Source organism: Dufourea novaeangliae, unplaced genomic scaffold (genome assembly GCF_001272555.1).
Source record: "Dufourea novaeangliae isolate 0120121106 unplaced genomic scaffold, ASM127255v1 scaffold7, whole genome shotgun sequence".
Lineage (NCBI taxonomy): Eukaryota > Metazoa > Arthropoda > Insecta > Hymenoptera > Halictidae > Dufourea > Dufourea novaeangliae.
Window position 1 is genome coordinate 2,893,662 of NW_015373896.1, and position 17,480 is coordinate 2,911,141.

Sequence of the window (17,480 nt, forward strand, 5' to 3'; positions counted from 1 at the left end):
TATAAATCAGGAGCAATCTTTTGGTGCCATAATATTTGTGTAAAAAGGCCATTTACTACCTATGTTGTAAACAACAAATTTTTGCTTTTTGTTGAGATATAAATTGTTAAGATACGTTAACATTCGGCGCCAACTATTTTCCGGTTGTGACGCAAAGTCAACGCAGCTGCATATAGGGGCGTGTCTTCCATACAGATAACGGAAGCGCGGGAACTGAATGCCTACTCTATTGACGAACACGTATGTAAGGTGCTGCTACCTACAGACATCTCAGAAACTACATTCAAACTATCCGCGTTAGCGTTTGACTTTAATTTTATAATTGCCATTAACTGACGATAGATCCGTAAATATAAACTTTTTTTGAAATCAATTTTATTATCTCCATTTATTATATTTAGTGACCTTAGTTTGGACATAATACATAAATACTTTCATATTATAGTTAAGACATTGATACAAAATTCTACACGCTCATTTTTTGTAAATACTATCGAATAAAAGTTGAAAGAATAAGAAATCGTTAACCTGTTAACCGGGCAACTTAAAGAAAACACAATTAAAGATGAATCAAGTCGAATAATTAACTCGATGTATCTTTCCAGTCGTATTGTTGACCTGAACGGCACCCATGAGTTTATGGAACATTTAAGGGACATGCGCCAATCAACGATCCGCAAGCTGCGCCGTGGTGTACGCTTGCGTTGTACTGAAAAAAGAGCGTGCAAGAGAGAGAAAACGAAAGACGGCACGCCGTACGAGCGTACGACTCAACGACATGGTCAGTCTTCTGCGAACTTTTGGGTGTGATGGTTGGTTCCGCCAACCAAGTTTTACGTTCTTCGGTTTCACGCTCGGTCAAAGGCTCCCTTGAACATTGACAGCTCGTCTAACGTTAAGGTAAGATAACTATCAACTTTTATCTACACACTTGTGACACGTTCTATCGATATTGCCCGTTAATAGTCGCGAGTGATTTTTGGCATCGTTTCATGAAACCCACCACTGAATACATTCAAGTGCACCGAAAATACATTAACGAACCGTGTTAAAAGTACAGTTCGTGTCGTCGTGAGTTTGTTTTCTCTTCGTTTGACATCTTCTTTTTAACTGTCATCGTCTACTTTCTTTAATATGCTTTTATTCAGCGTACAATAGATGTACAGTCACAATTCAGGCTCTTATTATGTAGTTCGCAAGCAAAGCTTTATTCGATTACACATACGAAACGAAATTCTGGTTGTTCTAACGAATGTTTCGCACGACAACCGTGAATTCGAATGCATCCTGTTACGTGTTTTATCGGTGAATTCCAAACCGATTTGAAAATGTACGGTGAATTTCTTATTTATAAGAACTTTCAAACATTTCCAAGAAAATTTATGAACGATTCAGTGCTCAATAGTTCGCGTTATTGCGAACAGTCGGTTTTATTTATAGGCTTTCGATCGGTGATTAGAATTGGTAAATCGATCGCGGAACGATCTTGTATGTACAACGTGTAATTTAAAAAGTGCGTCACTCTTCAAGGGCGAATTCAGCATAAGCAAAAATAAGACAAAAAGAAAAATATTAATTGTAGTGGGTGACTCTCGATCGATGGATGTTTGGTTTCGGATGATTCGTGCACTTTTTTGGGGAAGACTTTACAAACGAACGCCTTTGTATGCAATCATATGTGGGGGTCAGGTTTGTTCACGGGATCGGCCCTAATTACCACCGTGTAGAGTCCCTTACCGTTTGTAAACAAGCTAAGGACCCTTCATTATGAAACTGAAGGTCAGTCGACGGAGAGAACTGTTTGAAAATTATATTAGTTATGTAGGGCCGGCTTGTCATGCATGGCCACCATATTAACAGCGAGGAAAAAAAATGGAGAAAGCTGAGCACGGCTCGTATGAGCATGATTGTTGCCGGTGAATGTTTTATTATTTTGAAATATCTATTACGATTGTTATCGTTCATTAGGGTGATCTATAAGAGTGTTTTGTAATTAGTTGAATAGAATCGGTTAGGGTGGATATCTCAATTACTGCTACCTTAAGATTACAGTGTAACTTCATTTAATCATTTTACGCATTGTTTAACCTAAAAATCGTCTCGGTTCGAAACAATATTATTTAACATCCCTTTTATTAAAACATATAGTTTTTTACATTAAATGTGAAGAATTAATTGATAAGTGTGCCCATGACTGTCACCTAACAAATTAAAGTAATTCTTATATACTTTAATAATTCATTTTGTATAATAGATATAGGTTGAATAATAAAGATACGGCTCTTTCTAAAGTATGATTTCGCCATCCTGTTTCTACATACGTAGTCGCATTTTCGACGCTCAAACTGCACTTTCATTTTTCAACATGAATTTTTAAATACCAGATACACACAATTACACATGTATTTCTTTATTTATATTTAAATCAGAGTCCCAATTTAATAATAACATTTTTGTACGGGATTCTTTACACGTTACGCTTTTTATTAAGTAAAATAAATAAAGTAGCAGTATATTCGGGATACTGGCAGTAATTGGGATATTTATTCTTCATTCATCCGTTGTCCGCTGACAGGGTACTGGGGGTAAAAACTAGTTGTAACTTTTTACTAAACATTCGTAAACGAGGAAGCAAACGATTCGGTAATAAATGAACTAGCGACACGATAGAGAAATACATATGTATGGAATCCGTAAAAAGTTGTTTAGGGCGGTGCTGTTATGAAACCTAACCTCTCAACAGTAATAACAATGCAAACAAATATCTGGTGAACGGATGAGATACGATGATGGATGGTGAAGTGGGACAGGAAAAAAGAAAAGTGAAATGAGGAAGAAAGGAAATGTTGTAAAGAGAACCGTAGACAAATATTGCCTAAGGCACTGCAAGATCCAGAGAGATCTAGCAACAAAAAAGCACGTTTACGATCCTTATTCCGTCGATTTCTATGGCCGAGTTTCGCCAGTTACGTATAGTTGCGGGACAAAGTCACGGTTTTCAGGTCTCGATCGATTAAAATCGATTTCACCGCTCCCGGTTAGGTTATCGAACCCAGGCTTCGTGGGTGTTTTAAAAGTGACATATCGAACTACGAGAATCGAATGTCGATATACAGGACGGTTACACCGACGCGGGGCGTTAGTCGAATAAAAATTCAGTCGATTAAAAAATAAATAGGAGTAAAAATTGATTCGTATAAATTCACAAATAGAGTTAAAACATTAAGAAAAAAATATTCATAGAAAATATAATCTGTTCAGTAGATGATATTATGTGGACTTTAAACTCAGTTTTTCTCAGTGTAGAAACTAGCGGGGATAGAACAATTAAGAACTAGAGCGATGATATGTTGAAATTGGTCCATGGTAAATCTAGCAATGGAAAATTTCTGTTGCCTCTCCTCCCTCCTCCCATGTTGCTCTAAGCACGTGCTTGTTTTGCTTAATGGTTAATCCAAACAGCCCTGGGTTTGTATTCACCGTGTGTCGAATCAACGTAGTATCGATCAATCATATCGACGAATCGTGGGTTGATCGAAGCGTGAGTATCGCGACCGTTCTTGACCGCCTACAATTTACTGTTATCGGGCTACGATGCCGTCATAAGAATTCTGATTTTGCCAAGTTCATTCCATATAAGATAGATTCAATATTGATCTTGGACGCGCCTGGAATTAGTCATCCTGTTAGCCGCCGATACGCGAATGCTTCTCTGTTCGGTCGTCGCGCTACTAGTGATGGACCATATATGTATTCATCGATAACTGAATTTTATCGATATTTGCCTATCAATGTATCGCTATTTTTTTTATCGATCTTTCAGAAACTAATAGCTACAGGTATCGATATTTTTTGTCAAAACACAGTGATGGGCGATATATTTATCGATATTTTATATTGATCTTTTAGAAACTAATAATTACAGGTATCGATAATATTTGTCAAAACACAGTGATGGGTGATATATTTATTGATAACGGTACTATACAAAAACTTTTATTTTAGAAAATTCTTTTTGGTTCAAAATGATATTTTCTTGAATATACGCAGCTTATTTTTTCATTGGAAAAATTGATAGGGTTTTCATATCGATAATTTGTGAACAACATTTTTCATATATCAAACGAAAAAATATATATCGACAAGCATTTGGATTTGATATTGGAACCAATATCGCACATCTCTACGCGCTACACATTGCCCTAGACGTTGTTATACGTATTTTCGTATAAATAACTTCGCGTATTTACCCACCCTGTCTCTAAATTTAATTTCACGGTCCCGATCGTGACATTACGACGATCTCTCGAGACGCGAACGTTATGATACACACCGTTGGGACAACGCGTTTTTACGTGCATGTCTTCTTATGTTACACGTATAGATACGGAAATAGATTAATACGTCACAGTTAACTCTGTTAATGATCCACCCGTGCAATATTAGGTTCGACAAAAATATGACATTACTTTTTGTTAGCGGAAGTGATTCACCTCAAAGAGTTTCGCGAGACATAATATAATTAAAATAAATAAATTAAATTATAATATAAATAAAGACAATACACGAAGCTGTGTCACACACCGGGAAAACGAATCACGCCGGTTTCCGGTGTCGTGTGGAAAGATAGTCGATAAAAGAGAATTAAACCGCGGCCGCAGGAGGAGAGCAAAGTCTTCGTAGGAAACTCATTTCCGTTTTGGTCTACTGATCAACCGAAACAGTCGTGAAATCGCATGAAATGCGCAGTAGAGGCTTCACAGTTCGATTTAACGATCGTTTTTGGTTTAAGATTGGTTTTAAGTCATCATTTTTCTGTTCTCGAATTTGTTTAAAAAATACAAACCGCCGAGGTTTACGATTTTTGACGATTTTCGTGAAACCCGACGAGTTCGTTCTTTGATTATTTTAACCTAGAAAGATTGCCCTACTAATATTGAAAATTGTAAACAAATTCTTTTTTCGCGATTTTCTCTGTGTTAGGCAAGGGACACAATTAAAAGAAAATGTGTTGGGATTTCTTAAAATCTTAACTATAAAACGAGCTATTGAAAAGTTATTGATTTATCGAAACACTTTTCGATGAACTTTTTATTGTTCCAATAACGTGCTTTAATGTACGTACATGCAAGTGGCTAGTAAAGATAAAATTTTATTCAGCAAACGAGGGCTAATCTGAATGGTCGGATTTAAATTACGATACGTAAACTGGTCCAAGACGAAAGTTATTTTCGACTATGTTAATCCGGTAACGCATTTAGTTCGACTAAAAATACCACGATTTATCGTCGACCGTTTCCGATAGTGTAATATATCAGAGAGTCTAGTGGTACCAAGGTGAAGACGCAAAATCGATAATGATTCACGCGTGTACCAATGACTTTTAACGACTCTAAAAGATAGCAAAGTGATCTTCGTACCATGTGGAAACACACTGTTGCATAAGTATTGGCTACGAATCACTTTTTGAGTTTGCAGTAATGTAACTATTACATATTACGATCGTCCAATGGATTACGTATCATATCGTACCGTTCTCGAAACCGAAGATTTCGTAATCGTACATCAGATTCTCGAACACATAGCTTCGAATAAAGTGACAGTGTTACTCAATTTTGCATAATTTCATTTTCCCTATGGATGGATTTAACGGTCGATCGTTTCATCTCGATCTTTGTTGCAATCGGTGACAACAACAACGGAACTATTACTACAAAATTTTGAAAAATTCGTAATGGAATGGGCATTATTATTCTCGTTACTGGGTAACATAATGTATATACATATAAATAAAATATATATACATAAAAATTTTCAAATTATATATAATTTATATATACATGTATATTAATTTTCGAATTGGTCAGAAAACCTTCTACGTATGTTTATTTCAAACAATTTCCCCAAGTTTCGTCAAAATCGAAAAATTGACTTTTCGGAACCGCAGTCACAATAACATACAAAGAGCAATAAAGGTCATTGAAATCTTTTTTTTTTTTTACTCTGTGCTGTGTAAATTAACATTGCAATAAATGCGTAAACATTATACAAAGTCTCTATTCATTACACGTGCGTATCGTATCGGTGCTCGACCAACGAACACGTAATTTAATTAATGAATCCGTTCGAAGCCCTCTGGATCATGGATTACCGACGACGATCACGTGGGTCTGGAAAACACGTTCAACTCGTCGATATATTCCTGTTGCTCGATGCTGCGGATTTTGTTCTCTTTCTGTCATCCTCTTGATTTCCATAAACTCGGCCGGTCGAATGGAAATTTCGCTGGTTCGCCTCAGGTTTCGAGGGACGTATTGAAAACAAGGAAAAAAATAAGAAAAAACGAAACTATGGTAAACCTGACGATTTTTCCGGCTGGGCCTGTTTGTAATTCGCCGCGAGCGACGACCGATACGATACGGCGGAGAGGTCACGAGCGTCGGTTACGCGCGAGCACGCATTAATTAATTTTCAAGTGCTCGCGTAATCTCGCTGCGGCGTCGTATACACGATTTACGTAACTATCTTTTATCCTTTAATCCGATCCAAACGTCGCGATTCCGCGACTCTTGGGTGTTCTGGTTAGTCCGAACGATTTCGAAGCGTGCTCGTTTTCCTTCTTTCAAAAATCTGGAAACCTGGCCCAAAAATATGTGCAAAAGGTTTTTTAACGTATTCGAAAATTAATATATACACATATAATATGTTTATTACTAAATTAACACCCAGAAATACCACGGTATTTGTATTGGTGTTGCGTTACATCTGATTACAGCGTATAACGCAGTGGCGTGTAACGCTTCGAAGGAAATCGGCAATTACACGTGCACGCAGTTATTAGTCTCGCCTCTGTGGACAGGTAAAGAACTCGTATTTAGGTATTCTCGAAACACGAAAAGAATCTCGAAGAAAACCTTCGTCCGATTACATACTTGGTAAATTCCTGTGAATTTAACCCTTAACTACAGACCACACTTCTCGGAGATTGATAAATCCGACAACCTACCGACTGTGTGTGTGTGTGTAACCATTCTCAATAACCAACTGAACGTGTATTAATTTTTTTTTGCACGGTTTTATTTAGGTTGGACCAACCAATATAATTTTTCTATGGGCTCCCCATCATTTTATTTTTAGTCACATATGACCAAGATTGTTGTGATAGCTATAAAAATTATTTCTTGTTTTTTTATCAGTACATTTTTTTTTGTATATATTTTGGATTTTCTATTTAATAGTTTTTATATACATTGTTATTTAGAAAAAAGTTACATCGGAAAGTATTAACTTTTATACGAAACATTTTTTAATCTCGTCAACATTTTCGGAGATACTCGATTGGGTCGATTTAAATGGGACACCCTGTATATTTTGCTTTTCTTGTATAATTGCTGATTTTCGTGAATTTAATTCTTGAAATCTTCGGTTCTATTCAATTGGATCTGATTAATAATCCATTGATCGCCATGATGGATAGAGAAATTTTCGTCTCTGGTTCAGGAGGAGGCAAAGATATGCACATTGAGTGTTTAACTTGGTACTTGGAGTCGTAATTGTTTGAACACACAAACGACAGTGGCCAAGAGTCTGTTCGCGTGCGCTGCTGAATTGTCGTGGATGTTCACAGATGGTCCAAGATAAGACTGTGTGCAATCAGTATTTCTCTGGTAACGACTGATGTCATCTCGTGTAATCCACTGAACAAACATTTCCTCAGACTCTCGAATGCAAACTGGATAATTCGCGAACCGGTGTTAAGACAACAATGTAATGCAACGTCGACACCGTTTTCATCCAAACAGAACTCCAGTTGTTTGCCTTGTTGCAGTTGGAGAAAATAATAACAGACAAAGTAGCTTGCCGATTTCTTTTTTTTTTTTTTTTTTTTTTTTTATTGCACAAGTGGTGATTAGCAAAAAACGTCAAAGAGTGCTACACATGTAGGATCGTATATTTTTTGTGTGCACTTAACAATTGCGTTACTTTTTTTTTTAAACGAAATTGTATTATATGTTTTTCAGAACATCTCGAACTTTGTGTTCGCAGCAACGATCGTCGACTGTAGTAAAAACTTTCTAAAAAACATATGTACGTCGGAATATAACAGTTGCTTTCTTCTCTGGAAGCAGAGTGAAAGCCATCCTCCTTTTCTTCTCCTTTCGACTTGGATGAACCTGAAGATTCTAATTTAAGTCGAATACATGGTTCCTTAATGTACGCACATATTCATAGAACTCTCTGATTACACTTACTTGCCCTTTTATCGTTGGTTCAGAATCTTGGAGAATGAACTGACTCGAAAACCGGTGGACCTGTTCCTACGGAAACACGAGCCGTGAATTGTCTTATGTTTTAATCATGAGGATATACAAAGTTTACGTTTAGTACTACTTAATATTAATTATTAGTTACTACTATGTATCTGGATTACTGGTAGCAGTTGTACCGTTTACATTACAGATATACTGTTATTATAGCCGCTACTAGTAACTATTGGTAGTATCGTCACTTATTTTCGTTACTGGTATAATGTTAATACATCTTGCAGTAGTTTTACTATTACCTGTTCCTACGAAAGACGAGCCGTGAATTGTCTTATCTTTTAATCATGAGGATATACAAAGTTTACGTTTAGGACTACTTAATATTAAATATTAGTTACTACTATGTATCTGGATTACTGGTAGCAGTTGTACCGTTTACATTACAGATATACTGTTATTATAGCCGCTACTAGTAACTATTGGTAGCATCGTCACTAATTTTCGTTACTGGTATAATGTTAATACATCTTGCAGTAGTTTTACTGTTTTTATTTCTGCAACCAGTATCGCTACAGCTATTCTTTCTAGTAGAATCACCGTCGCGTATGTCGTAACAATCAGAGGACCACAGAAGTTTCTTAACGTTTGTTTACGCCCGTTCGTACACATGACACACGGATTATGACGGTTATGACAACGACTGTCGTCCAACTTTTCGTAATTCCGCTGCGTGCATAGTCCGACGTTGTTGCGAAAACATCGTGAACCGTGCCGCAATTTTGCGCAAGCATCCACCGCCACGAATTAGAGACTTTCCATCCTCTTCTGTCAACCGTGCTCGAAAAAGAATTTAATGTCACGTCCGGAACGTCGGACCGTGTCCAACGTATACCCGAAACACTTATGTGAAATCCGGCCATTAAGTTGACTAATCGCACCGGAATGCTCCCGATTCGTGGTCTGTGATCACATGCATTTCCGATTCTACGGTACACTTGGTCGCAAACGAAAGCTGCTCGAGAGCGATATCGCGTGATTTTCTCTTTGATTTCTCGCCTGTACTCGACCACCGCATATTTACGTACTCGAAACAACTACCTAGTAGATCCAGTTTCAAAAACTTAGGTAACCTTACACCACCCCGTTGAACTCTGAAAATTTTAAATTTACTTATAAAAAATTTATTCTACAAATTTTAAATTCAATTATATAATTTTTTCCACCATCTGATTCGTCTCTTGAAACCATTTAAATTACGTAAAAAATATTTCTCATATGATCGCAGATAGAAAAGATATTTAGGTGGCCTGTTTTAAGCGGAACACCCTGTATAGGATGTATAAAAATTATATGTCACGATCGGTGGAGATCTGTTAAAAAAAATGGACTGCAGAATTGACATTGACCTTGAAAATCAAGGTCAAAGGGTCAAAACATTTTGTTCTATTGCATGGTATAGTACTCATCGCAAAGAACAAAAGTCTCAAAGAAACCATGGGTCTCGAGTCAACCATTCACGTAAAAAACAATGCTAAAGTTTCAATGATTTTTACACACACTTTATTTATAATTTTTGTTATACTTTACAATGAAATATAGAATAAACAACGTGCTTATTATCGAAGAAAAAGAACATTAAAGTTTACCTGGGGAAATATATTATTATTCAGTGAGGAATAATCGGAAAACAGTGCAACAGACGTTCCATATCGTTGTGATTTTCAGCGGTAAGATCATTCAGCCAAGCAAGAATTAATATTACATCATCTTATTAAACATCGAGAAGCGGAGCGATTGTGCATCTATTATCTATTCGCGTAAAAAGAATAGTTTATCGTTTTTGTTAATCATTAATCATTATCCACTAATGAACTTAGATGCAATAATTCATCGAGTAAGAATCAGTTGTATGACTCCGATCGAATGACCACGTCGCTCGATAAAGTTTTTCCTGTTGGATACATCAAAATGTTACCACGTTTTTTGAGTCCGAGTTTAATCATTCACAATACAATCAAATTAAACAAATTTATCAATAATATTTTTCTACAAAAATAATTAAAATTTTTTAATTTAATAATTTTTAATTTATCGATTTAGTTAAATTATCCCTACTAATTTAAATTGTGATCAAATGCTTTCTACCTAAGTTTGTTTTAATTTATATCATTAACAAATGCAACATACCTGCAATTTCTACGGACTTGTTTCTTGAGTGAATTACGTTAAGTTATATCGCGCCACAGACGTCACTCCATTTACTTCATACATGATAGTGCTTCTCATCATGAAATGTTTAGAACGCGATGAATGGGATGCAGACCTGATTGAAAAATTTTTTTAAAAATTAGAAGGATTCGCTTATCGTCGACGTGCGTTCGATTGGCGGTCACTTTCGATTACGCACAACAAAGTGATGCTCATGGCCAGAAGTTCACCGCCATAGGGAGGTTAAAGTATCGAGCGTGACTTCGCCGGTGAACGCACAAAGGACGGCTATTGTATTCGATCGAATCGCGACAAGGACGCGGCGATCACTGAAAAACTGTGTTTTATACTGTAATGTTTAATTTCATTTATATCTACCGTCACGATGAGCAATCATTTATGATTCTCGTTGAAATGGGTTTTGTAATCTCTTCAAATGACCACTTGTTTAGTTTCTTCTGTTTAATGTACAGTGACTCACGCGTGTTCATTTATACTTAAAAAACTTTATAAAATGAGGGTTCTAATAAAGTTTAATACTATTTGTGTTATTATTAATGCAGTAAAACTTATAATGCAATAATTAAAAATTAAATAAATGAAAAATTATATTTCAATTGCTGATCAGTTTAGTATATATATATATATATATATATACAGGGTGTAACAAAAATGTTGGAGGACCCTAAAATGGGAGAATCGTGAGATGATTTGAAACAAGTTTTTCCTTAGCAAAAATGTTATCCGAGGCTTTGTTAACGAGATATTAACGAAAAACCCCGACCAATTCAAATCTATATCGTTATAAAAAGGTACATACAGATATTACAAAATTTAATTTTCTATGTGTCAAGTATTTATTAATATTATTATAATTTAAAATTCGATTGTTTAAAAAAAAAAGTGCACTCCAAAATTTCACTATAATTGTGATTTTGAATGTGATAGGGAAGAAGAGAAGATAGGATTCTATTGAACCGCGTCAGAATCGCCTCGAGTATTCGATCAAACAGCGAAAGCTATCAGGAAATGTGAAAAAAATTGGAGACCTCTGGAAATAGAGATATCGCTTAATGATCTTGAACTGGGAGTAATTGGATACACTCGGACGCGTGTACTCTGACCCAATATCATCTGGCCGTGATTTTTAATTCCTCGGTTATCTCGTATGTTCCCCGATTGACTTTCCTTAAACGATCGTAAGAGCGTGTCGATCAGTAAACAATCGTTAACAATTGTAATCGATGACGTACAGTGCTTGATCATTTTTACACGATTGTCTGTCTCCCTCCGTTACAACGATTGGAATTTCGCTGTCGAGGAAACCGAGTCTTAACCCTGTTATTTCCAAATTATTCAAAAATTTCCAACGAAATATTTTGTTGTATGTTTCTGTATATTACCGTGACATGTAGATGATTCGTATGAACATTTTAACATTTTCAAACCGTTTGATTTCGTTTTTTCATTTATTGTCATTTGGATAATTCTTTCAAAAGTGTGTTGTAGATCCATATTTCTCTTATAAATTTGAATTTTTTCATATTTTGAATGTTATTATTAAATCTAGTGAATTCAGAATTGAATGACAAACCCTTTTTTTTTTTTAATTTGAAAAAAATTTGTTTAACAAAATATTTAAACAGTCTACTTAGTTAAAATGTGTAAGCAAATGTTTTTTCTTTTTTATTCCTAAAAGAAAATTCATGTCTGAAAGAATTAAAGTACTTAACAATACAGCACTAGTGGGGCCGAAAATGTTAACTTGGGATTGATTTGTCGGGGATCAAAAGACGATGAAGAGAACCGATCGTGTTCGGTAATTAGTTGAGATTTTTTTCCTGTTCGATTGTTTATTCGCAACCTCGATAACGAGCCGTGTCAGACGTAAAAACTGTACATCATTTATTAGAATAAATCGTTTCTGCAACGAACATGGACCCCAGTCTGCGTCGAACTTCCGGATACAAGCCAGAGATGATTAATGTCACCGGTTGACGTGTGTAAAGGCGAAAATTAATCGATGAATTATTAACGAGGCGCCGCCAACGGTTCTTGAATAGAAATCAGGTTCCACGGACTGGGTGAAGATAACATCAGACTATACGTTCCGACGAAAGAAAAAAAAACGAAGAAAAAAAAAAGAAAAGAACTTCGGGCGAAAGTCTTCTTGGTGCATTAAATCGGCGAATCATCCCGCGAGAACTCGCGCTTTTCCCACATTATTTTCGCAACATTGCCTCGATTAGGATGTACTGTGGGATTACTTCTGCGACAGAGAAGTCTGAAATTTTGAGATTTTGAGCCTTCGAGATTACGAGGCTTTGAGATACTAAGTCTTCGAGATTCTGAAGTTCTGAGATTTTGACTTCTCGAGATTCTGAGGTTTTGAGATATTCAGTTTTCGAGAATCTGTGGTTTTAAGATTCTGAGACTGTAAAAATCGCGAGGTTTAAACATTCGAAACAAATGCCTGTACAATCAATTTTGTTTGCCACTACAATCATGTATATTACAGTACATTGTATGCGGTGTATAAAAAACGACAATATTACGTGCCGCATGAAATGTTCTTGCGGCGATTATTATGTGTATGTACTTAAAGATCCTCGGCTGTCATTAACCTCGACAGTAATTTACATTACAGCTACCACGCATGTCAGAGATAATTTGTTGGGAGCGTATAAATCACTCATGCTATATATTTGTTTTGTCAGTTTTTGAATGCATAATAAGTAATTCGCTAATTTAGCTTCGTACAAAGAGTGTCTTTGTTCTGTCTCTTGATTCTGTGATTCCGGTTTCTCCTACTATTCCCCGATCTTCTTTACCTTTCCCCTTCCCCTTGATTTATGCAACTCGACATATGCCGTTTGACTTAATTATATCTATTGGTACGATCACACTTCTGCGTTGACGCATGTGGCATTTCCATCATATTGCACGTTATTCTGCATCGATTATACGATGAAAATGTCATCAGGTATTCAAATTAATGATCGGCGATAAACGACGTTTATCGCGATCTCGTGTTACACTGTTAATGAGACGTTTATTGCTTGTCACGAAAACTATATAGAGATGTATTTACGACTGCTACTGGCGTTATGGCTGCATTTGTTACCGATATTATTACTACTAATTTCATCGGTATTGCTTTCATTACTGGTGCCATTTATACACCCTTTAATACCGAAGTGTTATTTTTAGTTTCATCGTTAATGCTTCATTATTCCTATTTTCCAACCACTAGTGCACTTCTATTAATTTCACTAATAACATCCTTCATGTTACTTTCATTACTAGTAGCAGTGCTGTTGTTTCTGCTAAAGACAGAGTGTGTTTCTGTCAACGACATTGTTCAGTAAATTTCTAACATTAATAACTCGTTTTTAACTCGAAATTTCCATTTAACTGCTCCGATTTAATTTCACGAGCGAAACTGTCGAAGGATTCTATCATTCGAGACACAGAGAAAACAGTTAAATTGACAGTTCTTTAAGTTACAAGTTTATCCGTTCCAGTGAATGGGGGAATAATTACCAGTCAGCTGTGATTACAGTTATGGGCAGCTTTTCCCCACCCCCTATAAATCACTTGGACAACCCACGGTTCAGGGACAAGCGGTGCACCTTGCACGTTATTTCCCAACCTTCGCTGGAAGTTCAAGCCGGGTTTGCTTACTATTACGACACGAAATACCGGCTTTATAGTACACAACAGACTTTCCTTGCCACGTGAGAAACTAGGGTCCGAAAAAAAAAACATCAAATTTCATCTTTCCTTAATTTTAATGAAAACGTTCGAATCATTAAATCATTTTAAATTTGAATCAGTACAGACACGTCTACAACGTCTACAAAACCAGAATTCCAAAATCAAGTTTCTGGTGGTTGAATTTTTTTTCAGGATTTCCTTTAAGGTTTTTTTCACCACTGTTGCGACGGCTTGTTTGACCTGTTCGTCTTTGTTTTCTCGTTTCAGAACGTATCGTCAATTATGCGTAAACAGTGACCGACCCAAGAAGGAAAACAGCCCCGAGGAACCACGTGGGCTCCTTAGAGGAGGAAAGTGAACCAGCAGTCGGGACTCGGACGCTAGACATGCGTCTTCGGACGTGAATTCCCGGTTCGAACGAATACCACCGCCGTTATCCCCTCCCCCTTTGTGAACGGAGAATCCCTAGTGGAGAGAAAACCGTAGTCGCGCGTGTGATTCCCGATAAAACGAAGATGACCACGTCGCCGCACTGTTCCCCGTCCCGGTCGTCGCTCAGCTGCTGTCAGATCGATCACAGCAGCCACGATGACGTCCACGGTGTCGCGATCGCCGGTAATCAGAAATACTTCTTCCAAGAGAAACACTCGTTCCCGAAACGACCGGAGGTGGACCTTGCTTTCTCCGACGTACGGTACACGGTCTCCGAATGGAACATCCGGAACATCAGACCGAGTGAGTTCAACCTTGAATAATTTTTATACCGATTTTACTTTCACGCTTTTAGGAATAATAATTATGAAGAATCACGAGGAGCAACGAGGTTGATATGTTATATGCGGTTCTCAATGTGTTTGATTCTTGTGCATTGTGGTGTTAGATTTTTGTTGTTCCCATAGTGCTAGATTCTTGGGGTTTCTATAGTGTTATACAGTTAATCATCAATGAGTGTTCGAAGGCTGTGAGGCATTGAGGGGGCTTGACTGGTTCCACGTGACCTCCCCCCAGTGGTGGGGATGATGTCTGAACATCCAGTACTGAGGAGCTTTGGAACACTCATCGATGATTTACTGTATTCTCGGTGTTCCCATAGTGCTCAATTTTTGTTGTTCCCATAGTGCTAGATTCTTGGGGTTTCTATAGTGTTATACAGTTAATCATCAATGAGTGTTCGAAGGCTGTGAGGCATTGAGGGGGCTTGACTGGTTCCACGTGACCTCCCCCCAGTGGTGGGGATGATGTCTGAACATCCAGTACTGAGGAGCTTTCGAACATTCATCGATGATTCACTGTATTCTCAATGTTCCCATGGTGCTCAATTCTTGTGATACCCATAGTGCTCGGGGGGAGTCTTACAATCCTCATAGTGCTCGAACTCCACATAGTGTTTCCAATAGTGTTAGATTTTTATTGTTCCCATAGTACTCGAGTGGTCTAATGCATCCCTACATAGTGTTTAATAATTCCAATAGTGCTTGGGGGGTTTCATAGTTGACATAGTGTTCGGGGAAGGGGGTTCACAGTACCACTTGGTGGATTTCATAATCCCCATAATACTCAAGGAGTTCCGTTGTTCTCATAGTGTTCGAAGTAGCTACATTTGACTTTAAATAGCAAATGCAATTTTTTTTTGTTTGAGGCAAAAAACGTGCCATGTTTTCATGACGAGTGTCCTCGACATAAACATCGAAAGGGTTAATGGGTAGTCATTAGCTTACGATCTCTCTCGATTAATTTCATTCCCGTATAATTTACGACTGTCGGGGCGAACAGGAAACGTTTTTTCCCCTGCAGAATGTGAATTATTCTCGAATGGTTACCACCGTTTTTGGTCATAGGTCAGTGCCACCGTTTTCGCGCGGATTACCTGGTCGGGACCAGCGGGAACATTTCAGTGTGTATATTATAAATGTCACTCTTGACGTCGTCGGGTGAAAGCGGATGGAGCGGTTCTGCGAGCTCCGGCGAAGAAAGTTTTAAACGGGAGAAAGCGGTCGAGAGCGTTTTAAGAGGACGTCTCTCTGCCGTTCGAGAAGCTGACCGAAAAAAACAAAGAGAGGGTCAGACGCACGCGCCTGACCTCGAGCGGAATGTTATTGGCATCGAAATACAGGATGTCCTATTTAACGTGAACGCTAATCTCACTTGTGTTTGAAGGTACAAAAAAAAATATGATTGGAAAGTATTATTTAAATTAAAAGAGCAAATACTATGACAAGACAAAATTTTTCACAAGGTCGTATTTTTCGAAATTTCAAGGTCATTGATGTTTTTTTTTTAATGGGATTACATACTTTTAACAGCGTGGCGTAATAGTCGAAAACAAGACCAATTCAATGACCTATAATAGTGTGACCTTCACGTAACCTTGAGTATGAAAAATCCAGGAATGTATGAGAGTAAATTTAAATAATAAAATAACTACGATAGAGGGATAAGTGGAAAATGTGTCGATTTTGATGGGCATCAGTGTGAGTATTTATTGAAATTAATTTTCTGCTAATCAAAAGCAAGTGAGATACTAAAGGTGGCTCACTTTTGGTGGGACACCCTGTATACTCTGCGCGGGAAGGAGGTAAATACACCACACGACGGGTGATTACGGATATGCATCGAGAGATACGTATGTTTTAATTGGAATGCGTTGTTGAAAACCAGGAAAAAGAACACGACGTATGCAAGCTCTTGATTAGTGTAAAAAGTATGGTTAACTCGTGTTTTTGTTACTTGGTTTAATTTGTCTCGTTCAGGGTTTTGAGGTATGGATAAAATACTTTGTTGATTCTAAAGTCCAGGCTTATATTGTGGATATTCAGCTTAACCTGTATACAGTAAATCCTCGATCAGTGTTTGATAGCTTACGTGTAACGCTGACTAATATATTTTCATGTTTTTTTAACATTTTCGTTATTCTTATCCATTAAACATATGTTCCACTATATAAACTTATTTTAGTTTGTAATTAATGAAAAATTGTAAAAAATTGGGGACTGTTCGCTGTCTTTGTTCACTATAATGTTTATTTTTATTTATTTTATCTATTCATTTATTTCACGAGATAATTGCCGTTGGAATACAATATAAACAAAAATATAAACATGTTTATATAAAATATAAATTGTACAAATGATAAAACTTATATTAATGAAACATAGAACTGGAAAATCCAAAAGTAAGTTTATTAATAATCTTACTCTCAATGTTTCGATAGTCTTATTGTCGCGAGTTTTTATCATTTTTACCAAGAAATCAATTTTTGTTACTGCAAAGAAACATATAATAGACAGTGAG

The 17,480-nt window shown here is 36.9% G+C and overlaps 1 protein-coding gene across 1 annotated transcript in view; it reads left to right on the plus strand.

The window, feature by feature from the left end:
• Positions 1-803: 803 nt before the first annotated feature.
• LOC107193359 (ATP-binding cassette sub-family G member 1) overlaps positions 804-17,480 on the plus strand; it is a 36,367-nt gene continuing 19,690 nt past the window's right edge. The window contains exons 1-2 of the mRNA XM_015582771.1: positions 804-900; positions 14,457-14,924. Coding sequence (XP_015438257.1) covers positions 14,705-14,924 — 220 coding nt within the window. The 5' untranslated portion in view covers positions 804-900; positions 14,457-14,704. The remainder of the gene's footprint in view (positions 901-14,456; positions 14,925-17,480) is intronic.